The sequence below is a fragment of the Rhinopithecus bieti genome, unplaced genomic scaffold, assembly GCF_001698545.2.
Source record: "Rhinopithecus bieti isolate Rb0 unplaced genomic scaffold, ASM169854v2 scaffold_5153, whole genome shotgun sequence".
Classification (NCBI taxonomy): domain Eukaryota; kingdom Metazoa; phylum Chordata; class Mammalia; order Primates; family Cercopithecidae; genus Rhinopithecus; species Rhinopithecus bieti.
The window spans coordinates 199,368-218,271 of NW_016804751.1; the positions used below are offsets into that span (position 1 = coordinate 199,368).

An 18,904-nucleotide genomic window follows, 5' to 3' on the forward strand; every position below is an offset into this window, starting at 1 on the left:
CAATATTTGACCTACAAATAAATAAAACAAAAAACTAAATTACCTAAAAAACAAGGTACAGGAAGACAAGGAGATAAGATACAAGAAATTACAATTTAAAAAATTTTAAATGCCAGTTCCCCTTGCTCATCCAAACTATCTTCCTGATACCCCACTAAACATTCTACCTCAGTTCAATTAACTGTCCACTATATGTGAGGTTCTATGCTAGTTCCTAAGAATACAAAGACCAAGGACATGACTCTTAGTCTCAAAGCCCTAACAGATAAACAAGACAAGAAACCAGACAGATAAACAATAAATTTTCATAGATAACACATTGTCAGATTTAACTTCGTATGGTGGGACATGAATCAGCTTTTTGAGGCAAATAATGTCCGAATTGGGGTGAACAATAAATGCGAGGTCACAAGAAAGATGAGAAGCAGGAGAGAACCCGAGCAGGAAGGAGAGTATGTGCAAGAGTGTTTTTTAAAAAAGCACATATGTTTATTGCAGCACTATTTACAACAGCAAAGACTTGGGACCAATGCAAATGCCCATCAATGATAGATTGGATAAAAAAAAAATGTGGTACTATGCAGCCATTAAAAGGAATCAGTTCTTGTCTTTTGCAAAGACATAGATGAAGCTGGAAACCATCATCCTCAGGAAACTATAACAGGAAAGGAAAACCAATCACCACATGTTCTCATTCATAAGTGGGAGTTGAACAATGAGTACACATGGACACAAGGAGGGGAGTATCACACACCCGGGCCTGTCAGTGGGTGGGGACTAGGGAAGGGAGAGCATTAAGACACACACCTAATGCACGCAGGGCTTAAAACCTAGATGACAGGTTAATAGGTGCAGCAAACCACCATGGCACATGTATATCTATGTAACAAACCTGCACGTTCAGCATATGTATCTCAGAACTTAACGTAAAATAAAAAAAAAAAAATAAAATAAATAAAATTAAATTTAAGAAAAAAGAAACAAAACAGTATTTGGAGAGTAGTTTCTCCATGAAATGTCCCCTGGCTGCCCAGCCCAAAATGAACCCTCTATTGTTCTTCGAGCCATAATCAAAAACCCCAACACTTAATTTTTAGAATCACCTCAGTATTTATATATATATAGTTGATTTATATATATAATAGTTGATATATATATATAGTTGATTGATCCTTGCCTAACACTAAATATTCATTTTTTAGCTATTTTTAAAATTAAGGTATAGCTAAAAAAAAACTGTACATTTACAGACTACAACATGATGTTCCGAGGTATACATTGTGAAATAGTTAAATCAAACTAATGAACATGTCCATCACCTCACATTCTTATTTTTTGTTATGAGAACTTTTAACACCTACTCTCTTAGCAATTTTCAAGTACGTGTTACATTAATTATAGTCATTATATAATTAATTGATCTCAAAACATCTCCCAAACTTACGCATCCTATCTAGCTGAAACTTTGTATCCTTTGACCAACATCCTCCCATACTCCCACCCCGACCCTTATCCCCTGGCAAACACCATTCTATAATACTTTGCTTCTGTGATTTCAACTATTTTAGATTCCACATATTTCTTAAAGGTTGTTATCCTCTCCTGATCTGCAACACAAAGCTCCGTGAGGATGAGAACCATGGCCTACTGCTTAAATTGCTCCCATTGTGCTTTTAGCATGATAATAAGTGTGCAAAGCATTTACACTAAATTATAAGCTGCTTCTTTTCACATATAGGTGAAAAGTACCTGGTTAATACAAGGGGTACAAATATATATTGTTGCTTCTCTTCCAATGAAACACTAACAATCACAATATCTAGCAAGATAAAAAAATGTTGCTTTAGAGGTATTAATAATACCAAATGATATCAATATTTATAGAGTATCATTCACTACCACTAATGCATAATGATATTGAGCTGTTACTTTTGTTGTTGTTTATTTGTTTTTTTGTTTTTAGGCAGCAATGTTTCGAAAATAAAATACGTTAAGGTTGATAGGGGTAGAAAAGAGAATAGCGGGGAGCAGTGAGCATAGCTGAACCACACTGCCTAAATCCAAAGCCCAGCTCCACTACATGTGAGCTAAGTGATCCTGAATGATTTATTTGCCACTTTGAGACCTTGGTTAGTTTCCTTATCTATAAAATAAACATATTAATCAGAGATTGCTCTACATTTTAAATATGATGACCTATGTAAATCTCTTGGAATAATGACAGCTAAGCTATTATTAGTTAAGTAAACATTTTAATGAATTTATATCCTTTAAATGATCAGTCATCAAGTTATGTTAACTATGCAGAAATCATACTTACAGAAAATCATCTCTTATGTTCCCATTAAAAGTGCCACACAGACCTAATGTTCTTCTTTTCCATGCACTAGTGAGCTGAATATAAATTCTTTCCCCATCTATAGCAAACAGAATCTTTAAACCAAATGTGGTTCTTAGAAGTATAAATAAGGATGACAGAGTTTGAATTTCAACAACACCTGCAGGAAAAGAACATATGTAAATCAGCTTTGACATTCACAGACGATGTTCTGAAATGCTAGGGTACACCACCAGGACTCTCCTCCCCAGATACAAGGGAAGCAGGGGAGGCAGGCTAGTGGTTCCTGCCTGTGCTTCAGGGCCAATCTTTGCCACCCATGGCTGCCTTTTTTCCCTTCTATTCCTCTCCTTTTCTCCCTTAGCAGCCATTTGTAATAGTTTTCAGGTCAACACATACTTTCAATTTGCAAGCATCTCACAAGGAAGGAGGCAGTCCTTAGACATTTGAAGTCCAATTCATTACCAAGTTCAGGCTTTTGTCCTAAACGTTTTTTCAATCTGTCTTCTTCTCTCCATCTCTATCATTACTGCCTTAGATGACCTCCTCCTCATTCCTTGCATGCCTTACTTTTATAACGTCCTAACTGTTGTCCATGTTTCCTGTCTAGCAACTCTCAAAGTCACTTCTACACTGTTGTCGTAGTCATCTATCATAAAAAAATAAAATAAAAAATAAAAAAAAAACTCCTTAAAACTTACCATTTATTCGGTTGAACCATGAGATTGCCCTCTTTGTAAATAAAAATGGTCAAAAATGACAATTACATATTTGATTCATATCAAGTTCAACTTCCCTAGCCTGACACCTGAGTAGTGCGAGCATGCGATTTGTAAGATAAATCAGGACATTTTTGAGAGTGAGAGTGTTATTAACGGCTATGCTGGAATGCGGGCATGAACAGGACCTGCCCTAGAAATCCACAATGTAAAATGCCTCCTCCGCAAGCCTTTCTCATCCTTACCTACACTCAGACATTCTCCTTTACCCTGTCTCTGCTGTAGGAATACCAATCTAGTTCTGGTTCCCCCTAAATATGCTGCAAAAATTGACACCTCCTTGATCTCATGAAACATTTTCCCCATCCCCTTCAACCCGGCAATTCCTTATCCTTAAATGCTCAATGAGACAATCATTGTACAATAACCTCTTTCAGAAAACACTCCTGACCATTTCAGTACACCCTTCTCCAGGGCTGAGTGAGCTGCACCTCATTTTACACTCCCAAAGTCTTTATGTATGTCTTTGAGTTTATCACATTTTATTGTAAGTGGCTGCTTGCTTGTCCCTCTTCCCTTCCAAAGTCTAGGTCACTTGAGGTAAACACTAGGTCCCATAAACATGATTATCATCATTATCTGTAGCTGATGGCCTGGTGACACACAGGAACTCAATAAGTGTTAGGTAGTCAGCCTAACATTGGGAAAAGATCCCATTTTGTTGGTGTGTGTTAGTTTTTTTTGTTTTGTTTTGTTTTGTTTTGTTTTTAATGTAAAGAAAGTACACTACTAGCATTGTTTCTTACCATTCAGGTTGAAGCCTTGGTTAGGACTAGTGAGAATTTGTCCTCCCCTACTAAGGGTCACTTGTTTGTTAAAATCATCCTCCAGAATCAGAGTTATAGACTGAAGGCAGACCAAGCCAAGATTCTGCATAAAAATCAAATTATCAATGAAAGGAATGGGAGAGAGATAGAGTCATAGAAAGAGATAGGAAGGTAGAGAGGGAGATGGCAGAAGGGGAGAAAGAGAGAGGAGAGAACAAAAAAGAAAGAGAATACATATAAATTAGAATATCTAATATATAAAAGGCTTGAGTATAAGTAATGTAATAAAGTAGTTGATACATAACCCGTTTTATGTAGCCCCATTCCTAATAAAATATAACTTTATATAGTACATTAAATATATCATGTGTATACATACATTCTAGTTAGAACATTAAATTAAAGTCTTTCAGTAAAGTACCAATAGTTATGTTTTCCATGGCATGTAAAGTATCTCTCTAAATTCATTCAACTGACGTATTAGACATAAAAAGTCAGTAAAGCAAAGAACCAAAAGAATTAGACTTCTACACAGAAAGTTAATTCAGACTCTAATATATTACACAGAAAAAATAAAACTGGAAAAGAAGCAAATAAAGCAGTTCAGAATTTTTGTTGGAAATAATTATTTTCTATTAGAATAAAACTAGAAACTTAAATATTTTGGCAAAATTTTGACTACCTGCTTTAGAGAGATGAATGAAAGACCTGGATTTCTTTATTTAGAAATTATTGATGAGTTTACTGTTTCAAGAAAAGATCTAAATAAATAAATATTCCAATATGTTAAGAAATTCATATCTGTTTAGAATGCTATGAAATCAGTTCAAAGCTGTCAAAATGATCTCTTTAAAATAGCTAGATTTAAGTAAATAAAAAACTTGGATTCACTGTACAATCATGCATAAAATGTTCAAAAAACTGTACGTACAAACACTACTTTTTTAAAAAGAAAATGCAATTAAATATATAGTATTTAGTCTAAGACATACTTGTTTTCACAGCTTAATATCTCTGAGATCAAGATGCGTCATGTAACCAATGGTATGTCATAGAATAATCATCAATGCTTCTTTCTAATATGTAGAATAATGATGAATCTTAATAATCAACATCATCTCAGTTTTAAAGAAAATAGCTATATCCATTCATGTTACAATTCTTAGTCTGAAATCAAGTTTAAGTAAAAATCAATGACTCCATATTCCTCTGGTCATTTTGAAATGTTCTTACCTGCTCACAGGGAGCTTTCTGTAAAGTAATAGTGAATTTATCTTTTCCAGTTCCTTTCACGAGGATGTATTGGCACATGCCAATAAAAGAATAATGTCGACCATCGAAAGTTGTAAAGTGAGAATCACCTACAACTGAGCATTGAACTACCAAAAAAACAAAGATAAAGAAAAGGAGGTGGAGATAGAGGAGGAGAGGGAGGAGGATGATATGATTAGGTTAATCCTTTAAAAGCAGATCAACTTAGGGTAAATAATCATGCATCAAAACTTTGAACACCGACTGTGTTTGTTTAAAATTTACTGGTTTGACAAACTTACTAGACTAAATTATATTAACCCATTTGATTTAATGTTTATAAAATGATATTTATTCTACATACTTTTTTAGATTTTATAATATTTACACTATTTTAATAAAGTTTTACCAAAGTTGCCCACTCAACGCTATCATTTGTTCAATTTTCCATGTATCCTCTGAGTAACCGCATTTGCAGATTATTATAGCCCCTGGTATATATGAGATGTCTTCATAAAGATCAGTGCTATCTTTCTCCCCAATTTAAAGAAATTTGAAACATTCTCTATAAAAACATTTTAAAAGATTACCTGGACAGTCATGCTCAGTGCAGTTCCAAACTCCACCAAAACACACACTAAAAGAAATTATAAAAATGTTAATTTATTGGCATAGAGAAACTGTATTAATGTTTGCATCAGTGTATTGATTAATGTAGCAAAGTATATCATGTTTATAGGTTCAGAATAATCTGACTTAAAAAACATATCTGCAAAAGTTCAATTGACTGGTAATTTTGAGCTGGCTGGCACCTAAATTATTATCTCTTGTGTATCATACGTAAAAATCACTGACTATGGTGAAGATCAACGGATATTAAAAAGAGAGAAGAGATCTCCTCTTGTGTCAGACAAATTCTACCTTCCACCCTGACATAGGTATGAGTTTTAGAGGACAAAAGCAGAGTACCTATAAAACGGAAACAGAATCAGCATCTGAGAACGTGGTTAGTTATCCTATTACACTTCAGCTGTATACACTGACACCAAAGGGAAAAGCATCTGACAACATTTAGACCTCTGTTTCCTTTTAGGACTGTCCTGCAGGGATTTCATGTCTGCCAACAGTGTTAGCAAATTTAATATGGAATTCTAAATGTTTCTAATCATGGACCAAAAATTGGTGACCTGGAGAGTCATGTTTTGCAGTATGAAACAGAGAAGCCCAGAAGCACCATCAAGTTCTAAAAGTATGTGCAAATTAGTGATTACAAATGATAAGAAAATGCAACAGACTCATCATGTGGATACAAGACGTTAATAGAATTACCAAGGTAAGTGATAAGAATTCCATCATAAAAAGAAATACAGATTTCCCTTCCCCCAAGGAGTTTAAATAAAATGCAAGCTTTGTGTTGGAATTTGGGGAAGCTAATTAGTAATGAGTATATTCCTTTAAACATCTGTCACGGTAAAGTTGTCAACTAGCCAAGTACCCAGAAATAATTGGCTGTACATTGATCACATACCATTCAGTACATTCTTGTTCAATTTTTGAACCAACTGAATAAGCTAATCCATGAAAACTGCACGGGCAATTTTCCAAGGAGATGCAAGTCCCATTGTCCATTATGAGGCCTATTTGAGAAGAAATACACACCAAAATTTCAAAAGAAATAATAAAATTGGATTTCTTGAATATAAAATTCAACCAACTTCTGTTGAACACCTACTCGTGGTGCTGGAAATACAAATTTCTTTACTTTCAGTGGGATTACTGACAACCTGACTCTTAGGCAGTAGCTACCTTAAAGGATCTATTTCAGTAGTTTTCAATTTTCTTATCCCATGACTTGCCATCAAAAACCTAAGGTTCACCATACAGAATAAAGGAAACCAAAGAGTGTTTCCTTGCATTTGAGGGAGGAAGGGAGAGAAGGCGGGAAAAAGTACACTTTTAGTTTAGTTTCTGTTCATTCCATGATAAGAAAGATTTACACTGTCACACAGAATCATAAAGAGCTAGGTACGGCTCCTCAAATGTCCAAGACCATGGGAATGCACTTGTTACTTCTCTCCAACAAGTAAAGGAGGTTGAACCAGAACTTAAATCAGCCATGTTACTAAGCACACTGTTTCATTCAGCTGACCTTTTTCATGGTAAGACTGTAGAAGAAAGCACTGACTTTATTTTGGTGCTTAAGTTTACATTCTGGGGCAAATGCCTTATCCTGTCATTGACAGGTCACAAACAGCTCGAACTAGGATTGGTCTGCCATACTTTGAGTAGCACTAACAGAACAATGAACAGAGGCCAAACAGATCTGGTTCCAAGTAATCCTCACTCAGTTAATGAGAATATTGGGAAAATCACTTATCTCTGTGATTCTATTTTTTTAATCTGTAAAAATAAAAGGGTTTGAGTAAATCCTCAGCGTTCTTTAGAAACAGCTATCAGTATGGCAGATTCATTCCTAATTTTAAATCCTACCTCTCTGACTTGCTAAGTTACTTTTCATTTCAAATATTAAAACTATATCAATACTAAATCTTGTGCTAGAAAAATGTGAAGGCTTTCTCTCAAACTTCCTTTCCTTTTTTAAAAAGTGAAGTCATATAAATTGTTAAATATCATTAACTATTGATAGAACAAAAGATTTCTCATGGGTAACTTCAGGACCATAGATTCCAAATTTCCTGGGAACTTTAAAAAGTAATGAGCATTTTATCAGTGAAAAGTAGCCATTCCTCCTCGTCACTTCAAGGACCAAATTCTACAAGAACAGAAAATTGCAATAGGTCTAATGTCCTGCGAGAGGACAGAAAAAGGAAGATGTGATCCTTAGATCATTGGGTACTAGTTTCCATGAGTGCACACGTGGTTTCTTCATGAAGCACTTACCATCTGGGCAGTAACATCCATCAAGACAATGGAGATTGCTCCCGTGACATTGCTTCTCAAATGTGCAGGTTGGTGGACAACAACTGATACAGTCCCGATGGACAAAGCTATCATCACATTTATCAGCTGAAAGGGGCAAACAGGGGAACTTAAGTCAATTTTATTAGCCTCTATTTATTTTTAAAAATTATAATTTTATTTTTTACAAAAAAGTATTTGCAAAAAATAACTTTTAATTGCAAAAAAATGCATACTTGTTTCAAAAAGTATGCAAGTTCATAGATATAATTATATCAATAACAAATATTTGCAATTCATTAGTATTCAGCAGTACAGTGAGTTTTGAGTTCTAGGGTTAACCCAAAATTGGCAAAAGTACACAACGCTTGGGAAATAAAAAAACATACTGCACGCTGGAAAGTCATCTCTCCAATCTTGAATAGGGTAGCCAGCATGAGAACAGGCTCTAGCATACTCAGTGGCTGCTCGACAATAAGTTTCATCATCATCAGTTCTAGAAAGTGAAAAGACAGAACCAGAATCACATAGGAAATATTGACAGAAACCATACTTGAGGTCCTGATCCCTAGAAATGCTGAGTGCAAAATAATCATAAATAATAATAAAAATAATAATAAAGATAAAAATAATAATAATAGAGACAAATAATCTTTATCAAAGCATTTTAATACTTTTGTCACTTTTCTCTTGAGCCAAAGGAATACTATAATGAAAAAGATTTATATTTTAATTATGCCATTTTCCCCATAATCTGTGTATGTATTTTTTCACTCACACACGCAACATTCCAGGCCTTTTAGAATAAGTCCCATTAAAACAGATAAAATTCTATTACAACAAAAGCAATAAATATGAAAGCTGTTTCCAAAAGATCATACTCTTGATTGTCCACATACTGGAATAAAACCTATACCAATAAGCTATAGTACTCAAAAGTATTTTAATGGTTCCTCAGCAATCCTTGTAATAAGAATCTAAAGCATAGTATTCCATGGTGTATATGTGCCACATTGTCTTTATCCAGTCTATCATAGATGGGCATTTGGGTTGTTTGAAAGATTGAATAAACGGCATTTAACTTAAGACTTAAAAGAGGATTTTGAATTCTTTCAAGTTTAAATTACTAAAGCTAATTATTTTTATAACATTGCCAAGACTAAATAATATTTAATTATTTTCTTATAATCACTTCAGCAGCTTCCCCCCAAAATAATTTCTTATTAGAGCGCTGAAAATTCCCAAAGCACATTAGTAAGGCGCTTTTCAAGTAAACAGATTTACACTAAGGTAGAGGGCTTGTTTTCAAGCCAATCCAAACTCAAAATTGAATAGTTAAATATCTTAGAAGATAATGACCTTAAGAATGCTGCATTTTATGAGGCTTAACATTTCCAGTGTCACTATTGTAAAAGCCACCATCTCGAATTGCCCTTAACCTGTGCTACTGTAATGGGAGTCCTGCAGCTTATCTAGTCCAATTAACAGAGCTTTAGAAGGAAAAAAGGACTGGGCATATAAACTCCAGAGGCTCAGAAAATATTCTAAACCTACAAACAAGAAAAGTCTTTTCAAAACAGTATAGGCTAAAATTGCTAAATTCCTGGAAAGACATTACATTTATGATTTACCTTCTAATATGTGCATTCTTTCCTACATTAATGGTGGTTTTAAAAGCTAGCAAAGGAACTGAATATTGGTTTTCCAACCCAATGCAACTATTGCTATAATACTCACCATGTGTTGTCTACGTTATTCTAGGAATCATGACAGGCACATTAATATGTGACACCTCATGAAAACGCACAATAATTGGGCAAGAAAGAAATTATTATCAAGAAAGAAATTATAATTTACTAAGGGGAAAATAAGTTTTTTTTTTCCATTTTGAATGATAACTTTAATAGGAAAAATGGACATTAAAGAATCTTGGTTTTCACATCAATTGGCTTTGGCATGGCAAAATTAAAATCATTTCCTTGCTGCTGGGTTTGGCATTCTTAGAAGCAGAAACAGGAGGGCATAATTCAAGGATTGGTAGAGTATCATGCAAGTTTCCAAGTCAAACGTTATCTCTTCCATGGAGCCTGTGTAGGCACTCTCTGATAAAGTTAATAGTTCTGTCCTCTGCATCCAAAGCACTTTGCATTTAGGGCACTGTGTCATTTTTAGAGACCTGTTTATCTGTCCTATTAGAATATGAGTTTTTAGGACAGAGATCATGTCTAAATTTTTTCTGTTTCTCCAAGGGGTGGAAAAATACTCAGCTCAGAATAGATACTCAAAAGATGTATGTTGAATTAAATTCAATACACTATCATAACCCAAGCAGGAAATTAATCTGTGTTCAACCAATTCACTTTTTCATTCTTATTGTATGGGACCCTCAGGATGCAGTCCCCTAATACAGGAAATGAAGAGAATCATTCATTTCCTACAGAATGGAAGAAAGAATGTAAATAGGTCTGGCCCTGAATGAAATATTGAGGGGAGTGAAATGCTGGCTCTGGCAGCTTCCCACTTCCACTTTATCAGTGTCCACTTAATTATAATATCCTTCCTTTGGTATTACACGCCTGCTTTGCCCCTAAACCCAGTCTCTCTACCACAAAGGTATCTCTTAAGGTGTCAGCTGATTTCAGCCAGTACAAGTTGTTTCTCTATCCTACTATTTTCCCTGGAGAAAGCATCAAAGTTTCAAAAGTCAAAGTCTAAAAACTATCAAAATTTCAAAAGACAAAAATGCTAATTTCTCAATGATGAAATTTCAGATGAAGTAGGTGTGGCAGAGACCGATTTTGTCTCCAGTTCCCCTTCTTTTAGTATCAGAACATCCAAGTTTTGCCAGGTAGATGGCTGCCAGCCAAACACAACATTTTCAGCTTCTCTTGCACCTAGGTGTGGCCATGTATCCAAGTTCTGGCCAAAAGGTTAAAAGTGGAAGCATGCATGAAACTTCCAGATCAAAAGATGCCAGTCCTTTTGGGGTTTTTTCCTCCCTTTTTAAGAGCTAAAATGTGGACATGATAGTGGTGATGCAGTTTGGGCCATGAAATTGAAAATAATACCCTTGACAAAAGGAAAAATGTAGCAACAAGATCACTGAGTCACTGGAAAACTCATGGAGTAGAGCCACAATGCCAATCCAAGACCACTAACCAGCATGGATTTGTATATAAGAGAATATGAACATTCTATTTAATTTAAGTCACAGTCATTTTAGCTGTTGAAGCAGCTAAACAATATCCCGAACTAAAAAATGAAGAATGAATTTCCTGGACCTACAAAACAATATTTTATCTCAGACTACTTGACAAATGGGTGCTAAAGATATTAAAGATAAGGCAATTGAAAAGATGATTGGAGAATAGTCCAAGACTGAGCCACTGTGGAATAAGAATAATTTTTAATTCCATATATATGGCTAAATAAGGACTATGGCCTACCTACAGGCATCCTTAAAAAAGAGAGAGAAAAAAAAAGAGAGCTATAGCAAGTAGCTCTTAAATTAAAAATGAAACCAAATAGGGAACAGAATTTTAAAATATATACTAAGGTCACTAGCCAATATTTTAGGCAGAGTGGGGCTCTTTCAAGGCTCCTGCATTAGTTCAGGAATCCTTGAAATTTAGAGACTATACATGTAAGTCTAGGTATAACTGCACTCTATTCAAAAGTAAGAGATGTCACAAATAAGCTTATTTTAAGAAATATTATATTTATTATTTTGTAATAATTTCCATTTAATTAAAGAGTAGTAGTTATAAATAACACAATTTCATACTACCTCAACCTTTCCTCTTTGTTCTCACCTTTTATAAACCTCTTAAAGAGCTACTCAAGATGTCATTTAAGTGGTTTTACTAAACTAAAAACTAGTCTGGTTCTTTATTTTAAAAATTTCTATGTATCACTTATACTTCTTGGGGTTCATAAAATATACAGACATATTAAAAAATGTCTTTTTTTTTTTTTTTTTTTTTTGAGACGGAGTCTGCTCTGTTGCCCAGGCTGGAGTGCAGTGGCATGATCTCAGCTCACTGCAAGCTCCACCTCCCGGGTTCATGCCATTCTCCTGCCTCAGCCTCCCCAGTAGCTGAGACTACAGGCCCCGCCACCATGCCCGGCTAATTTTTTCTATTTTAGTAGAAACGGGCTTTCACCGTGTTAGCCAGGATGGTCTCCATCTCCTGATCTCATGATCCACCCGCCTTGGCCTCCCAAAGTGCTGGGATTACAGGCGTGGGCCACTGTGCCCAGCCGACATATTAAAATTTCTTTAGATACTCTTGAATGTTCAAGATGAGTAATCACATATACTTGTAATGTTTTGAAAGAAAAATAATTTTTAAAAACTTTAATTGTGGGTAATTTATGGTAGGTTCTACATTGAACTATCATCCATGAACACAGTATGATGAGTCTCATTAAATTTGTTGCTTGTGCGACCACCTATCCTGGATGTTCGTAACCTGAGACAGAATGCAGGAATCTGTGACCTTAGGCAGAAAAAATATTACATGCTTATTTTCACTAATCTCCAACGGAAACTTAGCATTTCCTTCCATTATGCCTATAGGTAACACATCACAATGTTCTTAGCAATATCTGTGACTTTGTCACCATGTGTCTCATATGTCCTCTTTTCATATTTTTTATTTTCATTTTCCATTGTTGCAGACTCACAAAGCACTGTTTACACTAATCACTATGTCAAAATGCAGTAGTTAAATGCGTGTTAAAAGCATATATACCAGAAACTCATTTTTTTAATACTTTGATAACTACTTTATTAGAATTAGTTTTCTTTGGTATCTTACGTGTTTTATTTTGTGCATTTCAAACACCGTTTTTAAAATGGATCTATAAATTTCTCTAGACTCCCAGAAGGGATTCATGGCATAAAAATGCTTAAGAGCCACTGTATTTTGTTCATGCTGGTTATGTAAAACATTTAGAACTACCATCCATATATAATCTAGCAATCCGCTAAGGAGTATATATCCCCCAAAAAACAAAATCAACATATGGAAGAGATATTTGCACTCCTGTGTTTATTGTAGAAGTGTTCACAATAGACAAAATATGGAATCAACCTGTGCCCATCAGAGGATGAATGGATAAAGAAATTGTAGTATATATACACAATGGAATATTATTCAGCCATAAAAAATAAGGAAATTCTGTAATTTGCAACAACATGGATGAAATGGGGGGTCATTATGTTAAGTGAAATAAGCCAAACAGAAAGACAAATATCACTCATATCTGGGAACTAAAACAGTGAATCTCATGAAGATAGAGTGTAGATTGGTGGTTACCAGAGTCCAGGAAGGGTAGGAGAGAGGTGGGGGATGAAAAGAGATTAGTTATGGGTACAATGTACATGAGGAAGAAATAAGACCTGGTTTGGATAGATAAATGGGGGGGAGCTATAGTTAACATAAATCAATTGTATATTTCAAAATAGCAAGAAGATAATAATTTGAATGTTCCTAGCATAAAGAAAACAATTTAAGGTGACAGATACTCAATTCCCTTTATTTGATTACATGAATGTATTAAATTATCACATGTACCCTGAAAGTATGTACATCTACTATGTATCAATAAAAAAAATTAGACTGTGACTGTTATATAGCAAATTTTTAAAAGCTGTTTGTAGTTTATGTTTTACATTTCCCATAATATTTTGTGAACAGCTGAAATGGTTAAGTAACAGAAGTGGCTGTGGGTCTTCTTTTTGCATAAAGAAAATTTTATTACCACTACAAATCATTTCGCTTACTTGCAAAGATCATTAACACAGCTGGCAATATATAAATATGGATCAATGTACTCATGGCAGCTCAGAAAAGGAAACTGCAACAGTATCTGACACTTGAAGAAGATTGCCTGTGCAAAAAAAGAGAGAAAAAAAAAGAGAGCTATAGCAAGTAGCTCTTAAATTAAAAATGAAACCAAATAGGGAACAGAATTTTTAAAAATATATACTAAGGTCACTAGCCAATATTTTAGGCAGAGTGGGGGCTCTTTCAAGGCTCCTGCATTAGTTCAGGAATCCTTGAAATTTAGAGACTATACATGTAAGTCTAGGTATAACTGCACTCTATTCAAAAGTAAGAGATGTCACAAATAAGCTTATTTTAAGAAATATTATATTTATTATTTTTGTAATAATTTCCATTTAATTAAAGAGTAGTAGTTATAAATAACACAATTTCATACTACCTCAACCTTTCCTCTTTGTTCTCACCTTTTATAAACCTCTTAAAGAGCTACTCAAGATGTCATTTAAGTGGTTTTACTAAACTAAAAACTAGTCTGGTTCTTTATTTTAAAAATTTCTATGTATCACTTATACTTCTTGGGGTTCATAAAAAATAAACAAAAAATTAAAAAAAAATTTTTTTTTTTTTTTTGAGACGGAGTCTGCTCTGTTGCCCAGGCTGGAGTGCAGTGGCATGATCTCAGCTCACTGCAAGCTCCACCTCCCGGGTTCATGCCATTCTCCTGCCTCAGCCTCCCCAGTAGCTGAGACTACAGGCCCCGCCACCATGCCCGGCTAATTTTTTCTATTTTAGTAGAAACGGGCTTTCACCGTGTTAGCCAGGATGGTCTCCATCTCCTGATCTCATGATCCACCCGCCTTGGCCTCCCAAAGTGCTGGGATTACAGGCGTGGGCCACTGTGCCCAGCCGACATATTAAAATTTCTTTAGATACTCTTGAATGTTCAAGATGAGTAATCACATATACTTGTAATGTTTTGAAAGAAAATAATTTTAAAACTTTAATTGTGGGTAATTTATGGTAGGTTCTACATTGAACTATCATCCATGAACACAGTATGATGAGTCTCATTAAATTTGTTGCTTGTGCGACCACCTATCCTGGATGTTCGTAACCTGAGACAGAATGCAGGAATCTGTGACCTTAGGCAGAAAAAATATTACATGCTTATTTTCACTAATCTCCAACGGAAACTTAGCATTTCCTTCCATTATGCCTATAGGTAACACATCACAATGTTCTTAGCAATATCTGTGACTTTGTCACCATGTGTCTCATATGTCCTCTTTTCATATTTTTTATTTTCATTTTCCATTGTTGCAGACTCACAAAGCACTGTTTACACTAATCACTATGTCAAAATGCAGTAGTTAAATGCGTGTTAAAAGCATATATACCAGAAACTCATTTTTTTAATACTTTGATAACTACTTTATTAGAATTAGTTTTCTTTGGTATCTTACGTGTTTTATTTTGTGCATTTCAAACACCGTTTTAAAATGGATCTATAAATTTCTCTAGACTCCCAGAAGGGATTCATGGCATAAAATGCTTAAGAGCCACTGTATTTTGTTCATGCTGGTTATGTAAAACATTTAGAACTACCATCCATATATAATCTAGCAATCCGCTAAGGAGTATATATCCCCAAAAAACAAAATCAACATATGGAAGAGATATTTGCACTCCTGTGTTTATTGTAGAAGTGTTCACAATAGACAAAATATGGAATCAACCTGTGCCCATCAGAGGATGAATGGATAAAGAAATTGTAGTATATATACACAATGGAATATTATTCAGCCATAAAAAATAAGGAAATTCTGTAATTTGCAACAACATGGATGAAATGGGGGGTCATTATGTTAAGTGAAATAAGCCAAACAGAAAGACAAATATCACTCATATCTGGGAACTAAAACAGTGAATCTCATGAAGATAGAGTGTAGATTGGTGGTTACCAGAGTCCAGGAAGGGTAGGAGAGAGGTGGGGATGAAAAGAGATTAGTTATGGGTACAATGTACATGAGGAAGAAATAAGACCTGGTTTGGATAGATAAATGGGGGGGAGCTATAGTTAACATAAATCAATTGTATATTTCAAAATAGCAAGAAGATAATAATTTGAATGTTCCTAGCATAAAGAAAACAATTTAAGGTGACAGATACTCAATTCCCTTTATTTGATTACATGAATGTATTAAATTATCACATGTACCCTGAAAGTATGTACATCTACTATGTATCAATAAAAAAAATTAGACTGTGACTGTTATATAGCAAATTTTAAAAGCTGTTTGTAGTTTATGTTTTACATTTCCCATAATATTTTGTGAACAGCTGAAATGGTTAAGTAACAGAAGTGGCTGTGGGTCTTCTTTTGCATAAAGAAAATTTTATTACCACTACAAATCATTTCGCTTACTTGCAAAGATCATTAACACAGCTGGCAATATATAAATATGGATCAATGTACTCATGGCAGCTCAGAAAAGGAAACTGCAACAGTATCTGACACTTGAAGAAGATTGCCTGTGCAAAAAAAGATGCCAGTCACTAGAATATATTTCATGGTATGTGTATAGTTTTCTACTATTTTACACATCTATTTGCAAAATTTTCAGTTCTCACAAGGAAAAGATGGTAACTTATACATTTTAACCAACATTTTTCTAACTACATTATTTTCATGAGTACTGCATTTATGAAATCACTACATTCACTATTTCTAAAATTGAAGTGATTTCCTATTACATTTCCTTGATATAATATTTTCAAATTACATTGTGTTTACACTAAAATGCCTAGCTAATAATACAAATAAGATATACATGTATTCTGTCTGACATGCCCACATTTCTCACATCAAATTTACCTCAAATGCTGGCATTCCACTGGAGCACGGATTTGGAAAATCTGAGGGTGTGCGTACACATTTGGTGTCATCTGGAGTTTGCACCAACCAACTATTTGCAAACATAGCGATGTCTTCTGTATAGTCCTCTATTTCACACAAGCACACACACACACACAAACAGGTGTGATCATATCATTTTCCACAAACATAGACATGGTTCTTCAACACAAACTTCCTGGTCAAAACATTAAACTCAGTAACATTATAATTACCAATGTGATATTAGATATTAATATCTAAACCTTTGTTATTTTAGCATAATAAAAACAAATTGAATAAAATGTGGGTACTAAATAAAAGTTAGTTCCATTGGAAAGAAAAAGGAAACTGCATTCAAACAACATAGGGAAGGACTGAAGGTGAGTGAGTACAGCATACACACTGGTGAAGCATTAATCGCCAGTGTTCAATCAGTGCTGTTGAAAGGAGAAAAAATACGTGTAAAATGAAAAAACATACATAAAAGTTTAGTGCAAAAATTATCAGACAGCTCTCTCATTATATTTAATATTAGTAAGAACCTTTTTAAAATTACAGTTATATTTGGTGGGGAGGGTCCGCACAAAAAAAAAAAATGTCAAATTCTTTGGGACATTTCAGAGGACAGTCACATAGACAATGAAAGCCTAGAAAACACATCAATAGAAGAGATGACTACAAAGCATATCTATTTCATCTAAATATGATGAACAGTGTTTTGAAACATGCTCAGGAAAGACATCCCTACTGAGAATACTGAAGCTAATTCAGCATTAATCTCAGGCAAGATTCAGGAGTTAATGTGTGGGCAACAATGAACAACAAACAGATATTTGGTAGTGAGTGCTATGACTCCATAACAGAGTGCTCTCTGTTCTAAATCAAGTTTTTAAGTTGTCTCTCTACCTGAGTAGTTCAGGGAATGATGCAAAAATTAATCCTTCCCCTCTTCCATTCAGACAAAGGCTGAATCTCAAAGCTTAAAGACTTGGCAAAACCAAACAAGATGACATCTCAAAGTCCCATGTAAGACAGACTTCAGATTTGAGGTTGCAGTTCTCCACCACCTAGATTGGCATGGTCACAAGTCAACAACTGATGATAATCTATTGCACCACTAGAGTCAGAAATCTCAAGCCAAATGTTTGCCACTCTCTGTGAATATCTTCAAAGCAGAAAAATAATGTGTGCATGCCACTACCAAACACTGGGAAGTGAGGGGCTTTAATATATGTAAGAATGTTTTGCTCTCTTGGTGTAAAATCTTAAACTTTACCATAGCCTAGCAGACTTTGCATGAGCTGGACCCTGCTCTCCCCTTACTCCCACCCGGCTCTGCTCTTCCTATATCTTCTGTACCTTTTCTTGCTCAACCTACTCCAGTCTTATTGACTTTGTGCTGTTCTTCAAACACTCAAACTTATTCCCACCTCAGAACACTTGCTGTTGTTCTTCCTCCTTCAAAACCACTCTTTCCTAAAATCTTCTCACTGTTGCCTCCCTTACTTGATGTAGGCCTCTGTTTAATGTACTCCTTCTCTGCCATGTGATCTAGATTAGCACTAATCACACACTTGCTCCATCACTCTTTACCTTCTTCCTCTACCTTTATTCTTTCATGGCTGCTATTGCTCATAAAAATTATATTTAGCTCTGTTTATTTTATTTTCCATTACAATACGTACTACATGAAGGCAGAGAGCTTGTCTCAGCTGTTCTATTGTTTTATCCCTAGAGCAGTATCTGGCATATAGTAGGTACTCAAAATATATTTGCTAAATAAGTGAATGAATACATATAGGGGAATTTGTGAAATTTATTAAAGAGATTATTAGAATCCTAGGGCTTTCGGGCTGGGTGCAGTGACTCACGCCTGTAATCCCAGCACTCTGGGAGGCTGAGGTGGGTGGATCACAGGAGGCCAGGAGTGCGAGGCCAGCCTGGCCAACACGGCAAAACCCCATCTCTAATAAGAATACAAAAACTAGCCGGACATGGTGGTGCATGGCTATAATCCCAGCTACTCAGGAGGCTGAGGCACGAGACTTGCTTGAACCCGGGAGGAGGAGATTACAGTGAGCCAAGATTGCGCCACTGCACTCCAGCCTGGGTGACAGAGCAAGACCCTGTCTCAAAAAAAAAAAAAAAGAAAGAAAGAAGAA

At 35.0% G+C, this 18,904-nt stretch overlaps 1 protein-coding gene across 1 annotated transcript in view; it reads right to left on the reverse strand.

Moving 5' to 3' along the window:
* Positions 1-18,904, reverse strand: part of OTOGL (otogelin like) — a 181,164-nt gene that overhangs the window by 134,928 nt on the left and 27,332 nt on the right. The window contains exons 9-17 of the mRNA XM_017870369.1: positions 16,722-16,849; positions 16,272-16,378; positions 8,444-8,550; positions 8,037-8,162; positions 6,664-6,772; positions 5,726-5,772; positions 5,118-5,263; positions 3,864-3,987; positions 2,321-2,498 (exon numbers count right to left, since the gene is read on the reverse strand). Of these exons, the coding sequence (XP_017725858.1) occupies positions 2,321-2,498; positions 3,864-3,987; positions 5,118-5,263; positions 5,726-5,772; positions 6,664-6,772; positions 8,037-8,162; positions 8,444-8,550; positions 16,272-16,378; positions 16,722-16,849 (1,072 nt within the window). The remainder of the gene's footprint in view (positions 1-2,320; positions 2,499-3,863; positions 3,988-5,117; positions 5,264-5,725; positions 5,773-6,663; positions 6,773-8,036; positions 8,163-8,443; positions 8,551-16,271; positions 16,379-16,721; positions 16,850-18,904) is intronic.